General features: G+C 45.7%; 2 protein-coding genes across 2 annotated transcripts; both read left to right on the top strand.

Moving 5' to 3' along the window:
- The first annotated feature begins 2133 nt into the window (after positions 1-2133).
- Positions 2134-13342, top strand: LOC129151097 (mas-related G-protein coupled receptor member X1-like). Its single transcript, XM_054724877.1, has 2 exons — positions 2134-2307; positions 12118-13342. Exon 2 carries the CDS (start codon positions 12143-12145, stop codon positions 13121-13123), a length of 981 nt encoding a protein of 326 aa, XP_054580852.1. The 5' UTR covers positions 2134-2307; positions 12118-12142; the 3' UTR covers positions 13124-13342.
- On the top strand, positions 3411-4833 carry MRGPRX2 (MAS related GPR family member X2). Its single transcript, XM_008149041.3, has one exon. The coding sequence runs from the start codon at positions 3432-3434 to the stop codon at positions 4407-4409; it is 978 nt and encodes a 325-aa protein (XP_008147263.3). The 5' UTR covers positions 3411-3431; the 3' UTR covers positions 4410-4833.
- Positions 13343-15102: the final 1760 nt, after the last annotated feature.

Below are 15102 nucleotides of genomic sequence, written 5' to 3'. Positions count from 1 at the left end.
TCATTATATAGGATTTTGTCCAAGGTATGCATTATACATATTTTTCCAGATTGTTGTTTGACTTGCTGATGCTGGCCATGCAGGAAATTTATTTTCATTTTTTCATAGTTTTTTTAAATCATTATTTTCACTTATGGTTTCTGAGTTTTGTGTCATAGTTAGAAAGATCTTTCCCAATCCAAGGTTATAAAAGAATTTTCTCATGTTCTCTTTTAATTCTTATTCATATTTAATATGCAATTCATTTGAAATGTAAAAGGGTGTAAAATGTGAAGTATGATGCCTGCTATGTTTTACTCTAAATGGCTTCCCAGTTGCCCATAACATTCATTAAATAGTTTACCTCCACGTCTTCAATTCTTTTTTTTCTTTTTTTTTTTTCAGTGAGGAAAGGGAGAGATAGAAACATCAATGATGAGTGAGAATCACCGATTGGCTACCTTCTGCACATCCCCTACTGGGGATCAAGCCTGCAACCTGGGCATGTGCCATGACCTGGAATCAAACAGTGATCTCCTGGTTCATAGGTCGATGTTCAACCACTGAACCACGCTGGCCGGGCCAGGCCTTCCATTCTTAAATATCCCCCTCAGCACAAGCTGACTCCATGTGCACATATTTTAATTCCTGAGACTTTCTACCAGGCTCTGTCGATCTCTCTGCCAGTTTGTATATTAACACAACATGGTTGTTTTCACTAATGCTTTAGAATAGCCTCTAATATCTGTTAGAGTGGCACAGTTTCTCACACCTTTCTATTTTCTCCAGATGTAGTTGAGGTTGCATTTTATTATATGTTCTAATTTTTTTAATACATGAGAAGCTATTAACATCTGTAGAGGAATTTTATTCCCAGCCATTTTTCTGAGCTGTCTTTCACTGTCGTGATTGTCAGTTGATTCTCTTGGATTTGCCAGGGGAATTATCCTGCCATTCTCTCCTAAGCCAGTTCTTGCAATCTTCTAGCCTCACCATCCCCTGGAACCATGCCTGTCATGATCGGCAATGACTCTATACTGCATGTCCCAAATTTAATTTTTAGCCTTCATCTTACTCAATCTCTCAAGTTGGATTGAAGCTATTGCTCACTCCCATGTTCACAATCATTTTCTCAGTTCAGCCTCAGGATATTGTGCTCTCCTCCTTTACTCCTCCTTCAGTAGCTGCTTCTTACTACTCCGGTGGCTGGGCCAACCTCTTCTCCCAGGAGGGTGGAGGCCCTAATGCTGAGTCTCAAAACTCTTCTCCATCAACACTCTTTCCCAGGGTGAGCTCACCCAGCTCATCTGGAATGTACCAACATAGTTCTGTGTGTATTCATCGCTGCATCTTCCCTGCCTGGATCACTGCCTGGCACAATATAGGCACACAGAACTAGTAGAGTTGGGTAAACACAGAAATGAGTGAATAAGTTTATCTCATTGTTTCAAATGCTTCATAGTTAACTTTTTAAGGAAATGTCATGTAACTCAGTTTGGCTGCGGCATGGGCACATGAAAGGAAGTCATAGGAGCTAAAGCTGAAAACACTGTTTGTCCCCACATCATGTGACAATAATCTAGCTAACAAATGTCGTAAGGAGAGAGAGAGAGGTTACTGATAGTGCATGTGGTGTGCTAAATTCCTTATCTTTGATAAGGAAACACAATACACAGTTGTTGATATTAATATCTCAAAACTAGAAATGTAGTTTATTATGCAAAGCTATAAAATAACTTGTAAAGGAGTTAAAAATGGGGAGTGCAAACATTGGTTGCTATTGGGAGATGAGATTAAGATAGATTTTACATTTCATTTTACATGCTCTGGTGTCCTCTGAAATATGTTAATGTGCATACATTACTCCTGGGAGTAAATGGAAACAGATCAGATGAACCAGGCCATGCAGGAATGCCAAGCAAACTCTTCTTTAGCTATGGAAGCTCACATTGCGTGTTAGGTGGGCTTCCTGCACACGCCCACAGTGGGCAATGACAGGCTCCAATTCAGCCACTTCTCACAGGAAGTGGGACCAAATGGGGTAGGATGGGGAGAGGAAGATATAAGCCATTAGACTCAGAACAAGTGAGAAACATCTCGTGAGGCTCTTGTCTCACATCTTCAGAATCTCACTTGCCAGTGCCCCTTGGGCAGGAAGTCACAGGGGCTGCTCAGGATCTTGATATGCCTCTCTTGGTCACCAGGTTCCACTCCTGTTCCTGCAGACATCTCCTATCCAAGAGTAGGAGAGCATTCTCTGGTGTTCAGCACTCCCTGGGAAGCTCCTTTTCTTCTACTCTCCACCTTCAACTAGAAGCTGGTGCTCAGGTAAGAGTTGGCTCAGAAATACCTTCTCTCAAAGGCAGTTTTGTTTTCTCCCTCTTAGTCCATATAGTCACCAGTGCATCTTGGGGTGGAGTGTGCAAGGAGCCATGGGCACCCATGAGGGAGAGTCCAGAGACTTGAAGCTCCCTCAGGGAAGCTGTGGGTGCTGGTAGCTTAGGCTGTGAAGGACCCAGGTCCTTTCTGCTTCACAGACATTGTTTTCAAATCTGAATTGTTCTTAATAACTCAGCTTTTACACATTAGCTTACTGTTCAATGGATTTGTTTGTTTGTTATATGTTTGTATCTTTCTTGTCCCAGCAAAAAACACAAGGCACAAACTAATGAGTAATTGAAGAGAGTTTAATAAAGGGAATATGTACAAAGGGGTGAGCAGGACTAAGGGAAATTGATAAAGATGGAGAGACCTCTAAAGATAAGTCATAATAGGGAGCTACTGCTGAAGGGTAAAGGGAAAGATAAGTTACCAGAACACAGGGAGGGCTGTGACTGTAGCAGTGGTTGTCATTTTGACCATAAGAAAGACAACCAGACAGGGGCTATGTCCTTAGGTAGAGTAACACCATCATGGCCAACTCACAGCCTGACAGCAGAAAGCCAGGGAGTTGAAACCTGCCCTCCAACGAACTGCCAGTGTCTCTTCTTCCTGAGAGCAACCAGGAGCCAGAGGTGAGGCCAGTGGTGAGGGAAATAGACATGTCCTCCCAGTACACAGAGGAGGATAGAGAAGCAGGAAATAAAATTTGACATCAAATGAAGAGAATCCAGATTATTCTCCTTCTGCCTCCGGCAGACATAACATGGTCTCCGACTATGAGTGCAGGTGTTTGGACTACAGAATGTTCCCACGTCAGCAGAGAGTCCATGTTGTGTAGAGAGAGCCCCGACTCTAGAGTCAGAGAGAACTGGGTTTGAAACCGTTTCCAGACTGCAAAGCAGTGAAGCCTTTGGTATCATATTCTCTGCAATATGCAAGCCTCCATTTCCCACCTCTGTAACACAGACAGTAATTCCCAGGTAGCAGGGTGGCCATGACACTCACTGATCAGGCACCAGGTACTCAAGTCTTTTTTCAGTTCCAGTGGCACCAGTGGAGGGCTCCCGAGCATGAATCCATCTGTCACAGCCTGGAGCAGCCAACTCACATCAATAAGTGGAGGAGAACAAACTTTCAACACGGAGTTCCTAATCCTGGAATTACTGATAATCACCGTGGCTCTGGTGGGGCTGGCAGAGAACGCGGTGGTGCTCTGGCTCCTGGGCTTCCGCATGCGCAGGAACGCCTTCTCCGTCTACATCCTCAACCTGGCGGGAGCCGACTTTCTCTTACTCTGCTGTTATATTATAGATGCCCTGGAGGGACTCATCAGGAACTTCTCCCTCATCTCCATATTCATCCCCTACTTTTTCACGACTGTGTCCGTCTTTGCCTACATCTCAGGCCTGAGCTTTCTCAGCGCCATCAGCACAGAGCGCTGCATGTCTGTCCTGTGGCCCATCTGGTACCGCTGCCGCCGCCCCAGACACGGGTCAGCGGGCATGTGTGCCCTGCTCTGGGCCCTGTCCCTGCTGCTGAGCATCCTGGAAGGGAACTACTGTGGCTTCCTGGTGAGGAATATACATCATGTTTGGTGCCCAGTGTTGGATTTCATCACTGTGGCGTGGCTGATTTTGTTATTTGTGCTTCTCTCTGGGTCCAGCCTGGCCCTGATGATCAGAATGTTGTGTGGTTCCAACCGGGTGCCCCCAACCAGGCTCTACGCGACCATCGTGCTCACGGTACTGGTCTTCCTCCTCTGCGGCCTGCCCTTCGGCATCCACTGGTTCCTCTTAATCTGGCTTCAAAAAGATTTCGATGCCTTCGTTCCTCATTTCTTGGCGGCAGTTCTCCTGTCCTGTGTCAACAGCTGTGCCAACCCCATCATTTACTTCTTCGTTGGCTCCTTCAGGCAGCGATGGTGGAAGTGGAGACACGCCCTGAGGCTGATTCTCCAGAGGGCTCTGCAGGACACTCCTGAGGTGGATGAACCTGGAGAAAGCCTTCCTGGGGAAACCCTGTTCATGTCAGGAAGTCTGGTGTCCTGAGTCAGAGTCTTGCTTTGTTCAGGCAGGTGTGACTTTGAAAGCCAGCCTTGTCCCTCTCATTTGATTGGTTTTCTTACCGTGTTTGCCCTCTGGGCGCCTGAATTAAAACAATTAACATAATAATCCAGCTCCTGAGGTTGAAGTGAGACAGTGCCTGTTAGACAAACACAGAGTGCAAGGTCCCAGGACTCCAGCACCCAGGGCCTTCACCCCACCCCCATGGGAGCTTTGCCATCTCTGAGGTCCTGGACTACTGTCACATTTGAAGAATCCTACCTACAGCGGAAGATGAATGAAGCGCAGGAAAAGTCCAAATTTCTTTCATCACTGCACTTGATAGAAGCTACATGAACATTACATTTTTGACAAGTTTTTGTGGTCATTCTCCTACAATTCTCTATAAATTAAACGAATTAAAGTTCAATTGAGCCCCAGTGAGCAGTCTTTGATGATTTTGGCAGGCCTTAGACTGGCTCCTTAGCATAATAAATGTTGTTGAATAAGTGAATTAATGAAAGAAAGTATGGTGATTTTCAAGTCAAGTCTCTGCTAAATCCCCATCGCCAGATTTGAGTCACCCTCTTTAAGTGCATTGTTTTCATCATTTTTCAACCTTTGCAAGCATGAGCCTCCTTTCATGAGCTTATTGGTTACTTGTATTTCTTGAAGTGTCTTTTTCACTTTTGCCCATTTTTATTAAGTGTTGCCCTTTTTCATTCTTTATTTGTAGGAGTTTTGATATATACAGAACGGGGCTTTGGTTAGTTATGTGTATTATAAATATTTATTCAGTTGCTGGTTTGCTTATTCATTTTAATAGATTTTATATTTTAGAGCCCTTTTTAAGAAAAATAGTACAGAAAGTACAGATGATTTCTATAACTCCCCCCACCCCCATTCCTAATTCCCCACACAGTCTATGTTATTACTAACATCTTCCATTAATGTGGCACATTTATTGAAATTAATGCACCCATATGGATACTTTTTGTTTTTAGTTTTATTGTTGAATGTATTACAAATGTTCCCTTTTTTCCCCATTTGACCCCATCCAGCCGCCCTTGCATCCCCTCCCCTTCAGGCCTTCACCACCCTATTGTCTGTGTCCATGGGTTAGGCATACAAGGTCTTTCATTGATTAACTCCCACCCACCCACCTTCCCCCCACTTCCCTCACAGATTCTGCACTCTATTCCACTGCATTCTGGATTCTCTCTCTGGAACCACTCCGTCATCAGTTTATTTTGTTAGTTAGAGTCCACATTTTGAGTGCAATCATGTGATATATGTCTTTCTCTGACTGACTTATTTCACGTAGCATGATACTCTACAGGTCCCTCCATGCTGTCTCAAAGGGTAAGAGATTCTTCTATTTTACTGCTGCATAGTATACCATGGTATAAATGTAGCACAGCTTTTTTATTCACTCATCTACTGATGGACACTCCAGCTATTTCCAGATATTAGCTATTGTAAATTGTGCTGCTATGATCATAGGGATGCATACATTCTTTCTAATTGGTGTTTTGGGTTTCTTAGAATATATTCCTAAAAGTGGGATCACTGGGTCAAATGGCAATTCCATATTTCATTTTTTGAGGAAACTCCATTCTGTTTTCCATAATGGCTGCACCAGTCTGCATTCCCACTAGCCATGTACAAGGGTTCCCTTTTCTCCACATCCTTGACAGAGGTTGACATTTGTTGCTTTGTTGATAGTGGACATTCTTACAGATATGAGGCGATACATCATTGTCATTTTAATTTGCATCTCTTTACTTGTGCTATGTTCTTTATTTCTGACTGTTCTCTTTTCATAGTTACTATATTTTTTTTTCATGCTGTTGAGCATCTTTACCATCATTATTGTGAACTCTATATCAGATAAATTTCTTATCTCCATTTCATTTATCTTTTCTTCTGGAGAATTCTCTTGTTCTTTCATTTGGGAGATGGTTTTTTGTTTTCCCATTTTGGCTGCCAAATTGCTATTTGGATTTGTGACTATGTATTAGGTAAATCTGCTATGCCTCCCAATAGCTAGTGCAGGACAGTGCCAAACCCTGTTTCTGGCTAATTAGATCAGGCAAAGACTCAAAGCCTCCAGAGACCTCCCTCTGCCTGCACACTGATTGGATAAAGTCTTGAGTATCCCTCAGGCAATTGCCACAATGTGGTGAGTCATTTTCCTTCAGTGCTTCTACCTGGAGGCGAATTGCTATTCTCAGTCTCTTAATGGGCCTCAGAAATGCCACTCCATGGCATGAGTTTTCCAGTAGGGTGGCACAACTGTCTTCCCAGCCAGGCAATAACTACCTGGATAACAAAGGTCTACCTGAGAGAGATGACCTCTGCAGTGTGAAGGAATAACCCACCACAGGAAACCAGGGTGCCTGCCTTCCAAGCTCTAAACCCAAAACCCCTAACCCTGGATTCTGTTCACACAGCTCCAGTACACTCTGCCCTCCCTCTGCCAGAGCACAAGGTGAATGGCTACAAACAACATTTTGTGCATTGGCCCTGTAACAGGGTGTCTGCATTTCCAGCCATCTCTCCCTGACAGACAGCAACCCTGCTGCTTTACACAGCCAGATGTCACATGGGCACCTTTCTCAGTACTGGTCCTCTCTGCTGGGGGCCCAGCTTGGGGAGGAGTTCTCACTGGCAACACCCCACAGTTGAGATATCTTTCCAGAACTTCAGCTTCTGTCTATGGGATCCTGGCCTTCCCTTTCCTGTCTCCACCCTTTCTACCAGTCCCTATGCAGTGTCCATTTTCCATCCTTGGTTATCAGGGGTCCCTCCATCTAGTCTTCACTTGATTATTCAGGGTATTGTTTTTCATTTTAGTCATAATTCCAGTTTGGTCCTTGGAGCATGTCAGTGTAGCTTCCACTTACTCCCATGCCATTTTTGTCCACTAAATTTCTTCTTATCTTTTAAAAAGGAACACAATATACACAGTTGCTGATGTTGATAAATCAAAAATAAAAATGTAGTTTTATAATTAAAAGCTATAAAGTAACTTGTAAAAGAGTTATAATGCAAACTGTAAACATTGCTTACTGGAGAGAAATGAGATTAGAAAGGACTTTACATTTGATTTTACACACTATGGTGTCCTGTGAAATAAACTATTATGCATATACTAGAGGCCTGATTCAGGAAATTTGTGCATGGGGGGGTGGTATTTCTCAGCCCAGCCTGTACCCTCTCCAATCTGGGACCCCTCGAGGGATGTCCGACTGCCTGGTGGGATTGGGCCTAAATGGACAGTCAGACATCCCTCTCACAATTCAGGACTGCTGGCTCCCAACTGCTCACTTGCCTGCCTGCCTGATTGTCCCCTAACCACTCCCCTGCCAGCCTGATCAATGCCTAACTGCTCCCCTGCCAACCCAATTGCCCCTAACTGCTCTCCCCTGTCAGCCCGGTCACCCCTAACTGCCCTTGCCTGCTGACCTGGCCACCCGCAACATCCCTTGCCTGCAGGCCTGGTTCCCCCCAACTTCCCTCACCTGCAGGCTGATCTCCCCCAACTGCTCTTGCCTGCAGGCCTGGTCCCCACCAACCTCCCTCCCCTGCTGGCCTGATCACCCTCCTCTGCTGGCCATCTTGTGGCAGCCATCTTGTGTTCACATGGGGGTGGCCATCTTTGACCATATGGGGGCAGCCATCTTGTGTGTTGTGATGATGGTCAATTTGCATATTACCTCTTTATTAGATAGGATTACTTCTGGAAGTAAGTGGAAACAGATCAGATGAGCGAGGCCATGCAGAGCCCTGAATGCCAAGCAAACTCTTCTTTAGCTATGGAAGCTCACATTGCCTGTTGGGTGGGCTTCCTGCACAGGCTCACTACAGGAAGTGACAGGATCCAATTTAAACATTCTTCACAGGATACAGATCACATGGGGAAAATGGAGAGAAGAAGAAATAAGTCATTGGACTCAGGGCAAGTGAGAAACATCTCCTGAGATCCTTGTCTCACATCTCCAAAATTTCATTTGCCAGGGCCCCTTGGATAGGAAGTCACAGGGGCTGCTCAGCATCTTGATAAGCCTCTCATGGTCATCAGGTTCCACTCCTGGTCCTGCAGATACCTCCTATCCAGGGGTAGGAGAGCGTCCTCTGGTGTTCAGCACTCCCTGAAAAGCTCCTCTTTTTCTACTCGCCACTTTCAAATAGAAGATGGTGCTCAGGTAAGAGTTGGCTCAGAACTATCTTCTTTCAAAGGCAGTTTTGTTTTCTCCCTCTCAGTCCACATGGTCATGACTGCATCTTGGGGTGGAGCATGCAAGGAGCCATGGGCACCCATGAAGGAGAGTCCAGAGGCATGAAACTTCTTAGGGGAAGATTAAGGTGCTGGTAGCTTAGGCTGTGAAGGACCCAAGTACTTTCTCCTTCACAGACATTGTTTTTAAACATGAATTGTTGTTATTTACCTCATATTTCACACATTACCTTGCTATTCTATGAGTTTGTTTGTTATATGTAGGTATCTTCCCTGTCCCAGCCAAAAACGCAAGGCACAAATAAATAGAGCAATTGAAGGGAGTTTAATAAAAGACTGTAGAAAGGGTGAACAGAATGAGACACCTAAAGATTAGGCATAATAGGGAGCTATTGCCCTTACACATCTTGAAGTGAAAAGGGAAAGATAAGTTGAGAGAACACAAGAAGGGCTGTGGCTATAGCAGTGGTCCTCACTATGACCAGAAAGAAAGGCCCACAGCCAGGGGCTCTCCCCTTAGGTAGAGTAACACCACCATGGCAAACTCACAGCCTGACAGCAGAGAGGAAGGGAGTTAAAATCTTAATCACCCTCCTCCTGTCCTCCAATCAGCTGTCAGTGTCACCTTTCCTGAGAGCAACCAAGAGCCAGAGGGAAAGGGAGCCCAGTGGTGAGACAAAGAGATTTGTTCTCTCAGGATGCAGCGGAGGGTAGAGAGGCTGGAAATGAAATTTGACGTCAAATGAAGGGAATCCATTTTTCTTTTAGTCTCTTCTAAGTTTCTTTTCCTGGGACTTTGTCCACTCTCACTGTGATTATATCAAGTAGTTATTACATCTCATTTATTAAATCTGTTGGCACCCCCCTACTGGATGTCACTTCTTTGAAATAATACCTCTAATCATAAATGCCTTGAGAATGGTTTCTATGTAATTTTAAAAGGTGGTTGTATACAACTATTGTGAACAATTTAAATGGATGATTTTGGTAGCCCTAGAAAGTAATGTATGAGAGGTTATTAGAACTTGACTGGTGATTTCAAGTCATCAGACACCTGTGCTCTTTCAAATCACTGCTCCCCATCCCTAGAGAGGTGACTTCATTCTCATGCAGGGCTCCCAGACTCATCAGCATTCCATCCAGAGGAGAAGAGCAGAAGGAAAAGCACAACCTAAAATTGGTTACATCACTTGTGCTCACCTCCCATTGGCTACCACCTGGTCACATGCTGCCATCAAACAGAAATGGAAACGGGGATTAGAATTCATTTTCATGTAAAAAAAAAAAAAAAAACACCTCACAGAACTATTATGTGAGAGAGAAGAAAATGGGTATTTAGACCAACTAGCATTTTGTGCACCCCTGCAGTTCTCTCGTGTTCTGAGTTCACATGAAGACTTTACTCAGGTGCTCAAACCACAATGAGGCAGAGAACAGTGGTAAAGCCTCAGGCTGGGCTCCAGGAGACCAGGGCTGGCATTGGACCTACTGTTCACCCTGTGATCTCAGGGAAATCCTTTGGCTTTTTCAGCCTCAGCTCTTCCTGAGTTAAAGGATGATATTATAACAGATGGTCTCTGAGAGACATGTGCTCAGTACCGAGGATAGTACAGTGAACTACCACAACAAAGAAAAAAAACACAAAGCCCAGACAGATCTAGTCATCATTATTGAGTTTTGAGTTTAAAAAGGGAGACAAGCCCTAGGAGGTTTGACTCAGTGGTTAGAGCAGCGCCCAGAGAATGAGGGGTAGCGGGTTCAATTCTACTGGGTGAGCATGCGCGGGCTGAACCTGGCAAGAATTGACTGATTGGGTTTGTCCAGAGGCAAGAAGCAACTCTTGGAATCTCTGGTCTGTTCTCAGCTGGATTCTACCCACTTCTTTGTTATTTGTGAAATTTGTCCATTCTAGTTTAATAAAACACACAAATGAGTTCCCATGTTAGATGTGTCCCTGAGAGTTACTTGTTTCCTGCCCCACCACCCTCATGTGTGCCAGACACACTGCCCTGATAGTAGGGCTGCAGGGCAGGGGAAGGGTAAAGACTCTGACACAGACCTCTGCAATCAGATCCAGGCTCTTCCACTTGTGCACGTGAGAACTGGAGCATGTCATTCAACCTCCTCCTGCTTGTCTTTTCCATTATGCCAGATGGGAGTAAGCATAGTACTGGCCTCCTAGGGCTATTAGGAGTATTAAAATAGGAAATACCTTGTAAGCACTCATCAGCTGCTACTCTTCACCTATGTGTGAGTTGGTTTGTGTTTCTCACCTAAATTCTGCAAGAGTTTCTCTCTTTTAATCCACAGCCCTTTGTAAAATAGAACTAAGCACTTCTTACCTGCACCACCACCAGGAGAATTCTCTTACACAAATGCTTTGATCTGCAAGGAAATCTCTACTCCAAATCACATGTAGGGACAATGAGTGGCTTTCCTATTACACGTATCATAGGAAAACCAGTTAATACTGTCCCTCTGTATTTCTGTCCCAACTACCTCTATTCAGGAGTGTCCTGCAGAGCCCTCTGGAGAACCAGCCTCAGAGTGTGTCTCTGCTTCCTTGGCCACCTCTCTCTCTCCTTCCCAAAATGGCTTCTTTCACCTATAAAATGCAGAGAATTTTATGCCTGGATAGGAGGTGTCTGCAGGCATAAAAAAATTATTTGGAACACACAAGAGCTTTTCACAGAATGAATAATTGCAAAATGAATTTTCTTTTTGTTACATATGTTTTTTTGGTGGTGGAGTTAAAAGTGCTGACTTCTGTTTTACATTTAATATTCTTCATTTAAAAATTATTATATTATATTAAATCCAAATTTTCTTACTGCTCCTCAATCATCCATTCATTCACTCATTCATTTGTGGATTAAAATTTTATTGACAGCACCATTGTGTTCCCACACAGATTTAGGTTTCTAGCGACACAACATTGGGAAAGAGTAATCACTGTCTATCCTCATAAAGATGACACACTGGGACATTTCTAATGCAACAGCTTTGGGTGTCCTCACTCTGTCCTAACAAGGGGTCTCATTCCCTTCATGACCTTAAGTCATAACCTCCTTTCTACCTGGTGAGTAGACCACTCACAGTCACTGAGATTGCCCTGGGGCTTCTGACAGCCTGCTGTCAAACAAAGCCACTCTCACAGAGCACAAGTACTGGGGAACTCAGAAACCTCTTGTCCTCCACAGAATCTGAGCAGATTCTTCTCCTCCTGCCTCCAGGGCACATGTCATGGACTGGATGGTGAGTGGAGAGGTTGGACATAGAGGGTCTGTGTTGTAGTAGAAAGAGCCCAGGCTCTAAGATTCAGAGAGAACTGGGTTTAAATTCAGGCTCCAGGACTCCAAGACTGTGTGGTTCAGGAAGAATCTTAATCTATGGAAACCTCCATTCGCCACAGACAGGGTGGCCATGAGGGTCAGTGGTCATAGAGCAGGTGCTCAAGTCTTGTTTTGTTTCCAGGCCCACAACTGAAGCCTTTCTGAGCATGGATATGACTGTCACAGCCTGGGAGACCGAGCTCACCCCAATCAATGGAAGTGATCAGGCCTTCCATCAATATTATAAAGAGTTCATAATCCTGCAATTACTGACAATCATCGTGGCTCTGGTGGGGCTGGCAGGGAACGCGGTGGTGCTCTGGCTCCTGGGCTTCCGCATGCGCAGGAACGCCTTCTCTGTCTACATCCTCAACCTGGCGGGAGCCGACGTCCTCTTCCTCAGCTACCTATTTATACGTAGTCTAGCTTTACTTTTCGACTTCGATATTGTAATTAGCAGATTTCTCTTGCCTGTGTCAATCTTTGCCTACATCTCAGGCCTGAGCTTTCTCAGCGCCATCAGCACAGAGCGCTGCATGTCTGTCCTGTGGCCCATCTGGTACCGTTGCCACCGCCCCAGTCACATGTCTGCTGTCATGTGTGCCCTGCTCTGGGCCCTGTCCCTGCTGCTGAGCATGCTGGAAGGGAACTACTGTGGCTTCCTGGTGAGGAATATACATCATGTTTGGTGCCCAGTGTTGGATTTCATCTCTGTGGCGTGGCTGATTTTGTTATTTGTGCTTCTCTCTGGGTCCAGCCTGGCCCTGATGACCAGACTGTTGTGTGGCTCCCAACGGGTGCCTCCTACCAGGCTCTACATGACCGTCGTGCTCACAGTGCTGGTCTCCCTCCTCTGTGGCCTGCCCTTTGGCATCCACTGGTTCCTCTTATTCTGGCTTCCAAATGAATCTAATGCCCTCTTTCAACTTTCCAAGATGGTAGCACTTCTGTCCTGTGTTAACAGCTGTGCCAACCCCATCATTTACTTCTTCGTTGGCTCCTTCAGGCAGCGATGGAGGAAGCAGAGACACACCCTGAGGCTGGTTCTCCAGAGGGCTCTGCAGGACACTCCTGAGGTGGATGAACATGGAGAAAGCCTTCCTGGGGAAACCCTGGACATGTCGGGAAGCAGTCTGGGGCAGGGATGAGAGCCTCTGCCCTGTTCAGTCTGAAGTACCTTTGAGACTCACTGCTGCCCTGCCAGGCTTGGAAAGTATCTAGTCTTCTCTCAGCCTGAGTCTCAGAATGCTTCAGTGATTCCCCAATCTTTTCAAATAGGTTGTTTTTAATCTGGATGTTGCAGTTTTTCTCAGAGAAAGCATTAGTCCAAACATTATACCTTGCCATTGTCCTTGACATTACCAATAAATTTCTCATGTAATCTTATGGTATTTCTTTATTGAATGCTTTTTCTTCACAATTCATTGCAACAGAAAGAATCCCTGTCTGAATCAGACAAATCCAGGTCTGAAGTCCTGGTTCTGCAGCTCTCCTCTCCAAGCCTCAGTTAATTAATTGTAAAATGTGGTGAAATCATCTCCTCATAGTGGAAAAATTAGAAAGCAGATGAAAAGGACTCAGCCAGGTGCCAAATATGAGTAAATATTTTATAAAGGTCAGAGGTTAAAACATGTGAACCCTCTAATATATTATTGACTTCTGAGGTATCCTATCTAATAAAAGAGTAATATGCAAATTTCCATACCTCCGCTACACCCACAATCCACGCCCACCAGCCATGCCCACCAGCCAATCAGGAGCGAATATGCAAATAAACCCAACCGAGATGGCTGCGGCCACAGAGAGCAGGAGGGAGGCTTGGGTTTCCCCGGCTTGAAGGAAGCCAACCTTTCCGCACACCCTGGGTGGCCCAGGCCTCCACTCAAGGTTACAAAGTTTCAATGATATAAGATAAATAAATCCAAACAGAAATGGCGGCCGCCACTGAGCTGGAAAGAGCAGGAGGCTAGGGTTGCCCCCGGCTATGGAGGAAGCCAAGCTTCTGAAGCCCTGGCCTGTCTTGGCCTCCTCTTAAGGCTACAAAGTTTCAATTATAGAAGATAAATAAATCCCAACAGAAATGGCTGCCACCACAGAGCAAGCAGGAGGCTTGGCTCCACTCCAGGCTACAAAGTTTCAATTATAGAAGATAAATAAATCTCAGATACCAGGGCCTCCGCTTGGGTCACTGGGGGGTGTGGCCGGCCTGAAAACCACCACAGGCCCCTCGCCCAGGCCAACCCACACCCCAAGGGAACCCCCACCCTGATCCAGGAAACCCTTCGGGGCAAACTAGCTGGCCCCCACCCATGCACCAGGCCTCTATCCTATCTAATAAAAGAGTAATATGCAGATTGACCATCACTCCAATGCACAAGATGGCTGCCCCCATGTGGTCAAATATCCTGCCCCCATGTAGATACAATATGGCCACCACAAGATGGCCAGCAGGGGAGGGCAGTTGGGAGGGACCAGGCTGGCACAGGAGGGAAGTTGGGGGTGACCGGGCCTGCAGGCAAGGGCAGTTGGGAGGGACCCAGGCCTGCATTGGAGAGCAGTTGGGGGGAGCTAGGCCTGCAAGGGAGGGCAGTTAGGGGTGACCAGGCCCACAGGGGAGGGCAGTTAGGGGCTAACAGGTGGGCAGGGGAGCAGTTGGGCATCAATCAGGCTGACAGGGGAGTGGTTAGGGAAGTGATGGGCAACCTTTTGAGCTTGGTGTATCAAACTTCCCCAAAAAACTGAGCATAACTCTGGTAGTGTGTCACTTTGAGGAAAAAACTAACTCCAAGATTGTAGTCGCAAGTGTTTCATCCTCAGGAGCAGCAAATGTTTCATCCTCGGCATGTGGCCACCTCAGCAGCCGCATGTCATAAATGGCTTAGCATGTCAGTGCTGACACGCGTGTCATAGGTTCGCCATCACTGGGTTAGGGGATGATCAGGCTGGCAAGCTGAAGTGGTTAGGGGCAATCAGGAAGGCAGGCAGGCGAGCAGTTGGGAGCCAGCAGTCCTGGATTGTGAGAGGGATGTCCCAGATTGGAGAGGGTGCAGGCTGGGCTGAGGGACACCCCCTTCTGTGCACAAATTTCGTGCACTGGGCTTCTAGTTATTTAATAATTTTTAAAAAA

Source organism: Eptesicus fuscus, chromosome 13, assembly GCF_027574615.1.
Source record: "Eptesicus fuscus isolate TK198812 chromosome 13, DD_ASM_mEF_20220401, whole genome shotgun sequence".
Taxonomy (NCBI): Eukaryota; Metazoa; Chordata; class Mammalia; order Chiroptera; family Vespertilionidae; genus Eptesicus; species Eptesicus fuscus.
The sequence above is the reverse complement of the archived record's forward strand: the minus strand, read 5'-3'. Positions and strand labels throughout refer to the sequence as shown.

What these genes read in the sequence shown, in the direction of transcription:
- MRGPRX2 (XM_008149041.3), top strand. Translation starts at nt 3,432, where the DNA reads ATGAATCCATCTGTCACAGCCTGGAGCAGCCAACTCACATCAATAAGT.
- LOC129151097 (XM_054724877.1), top strand. Translation starts at nt 12,143, where the DNA reads ATGGATATGACTGTCACAGCCTGGGAGACCGAGCTCACCCCAATCAAT.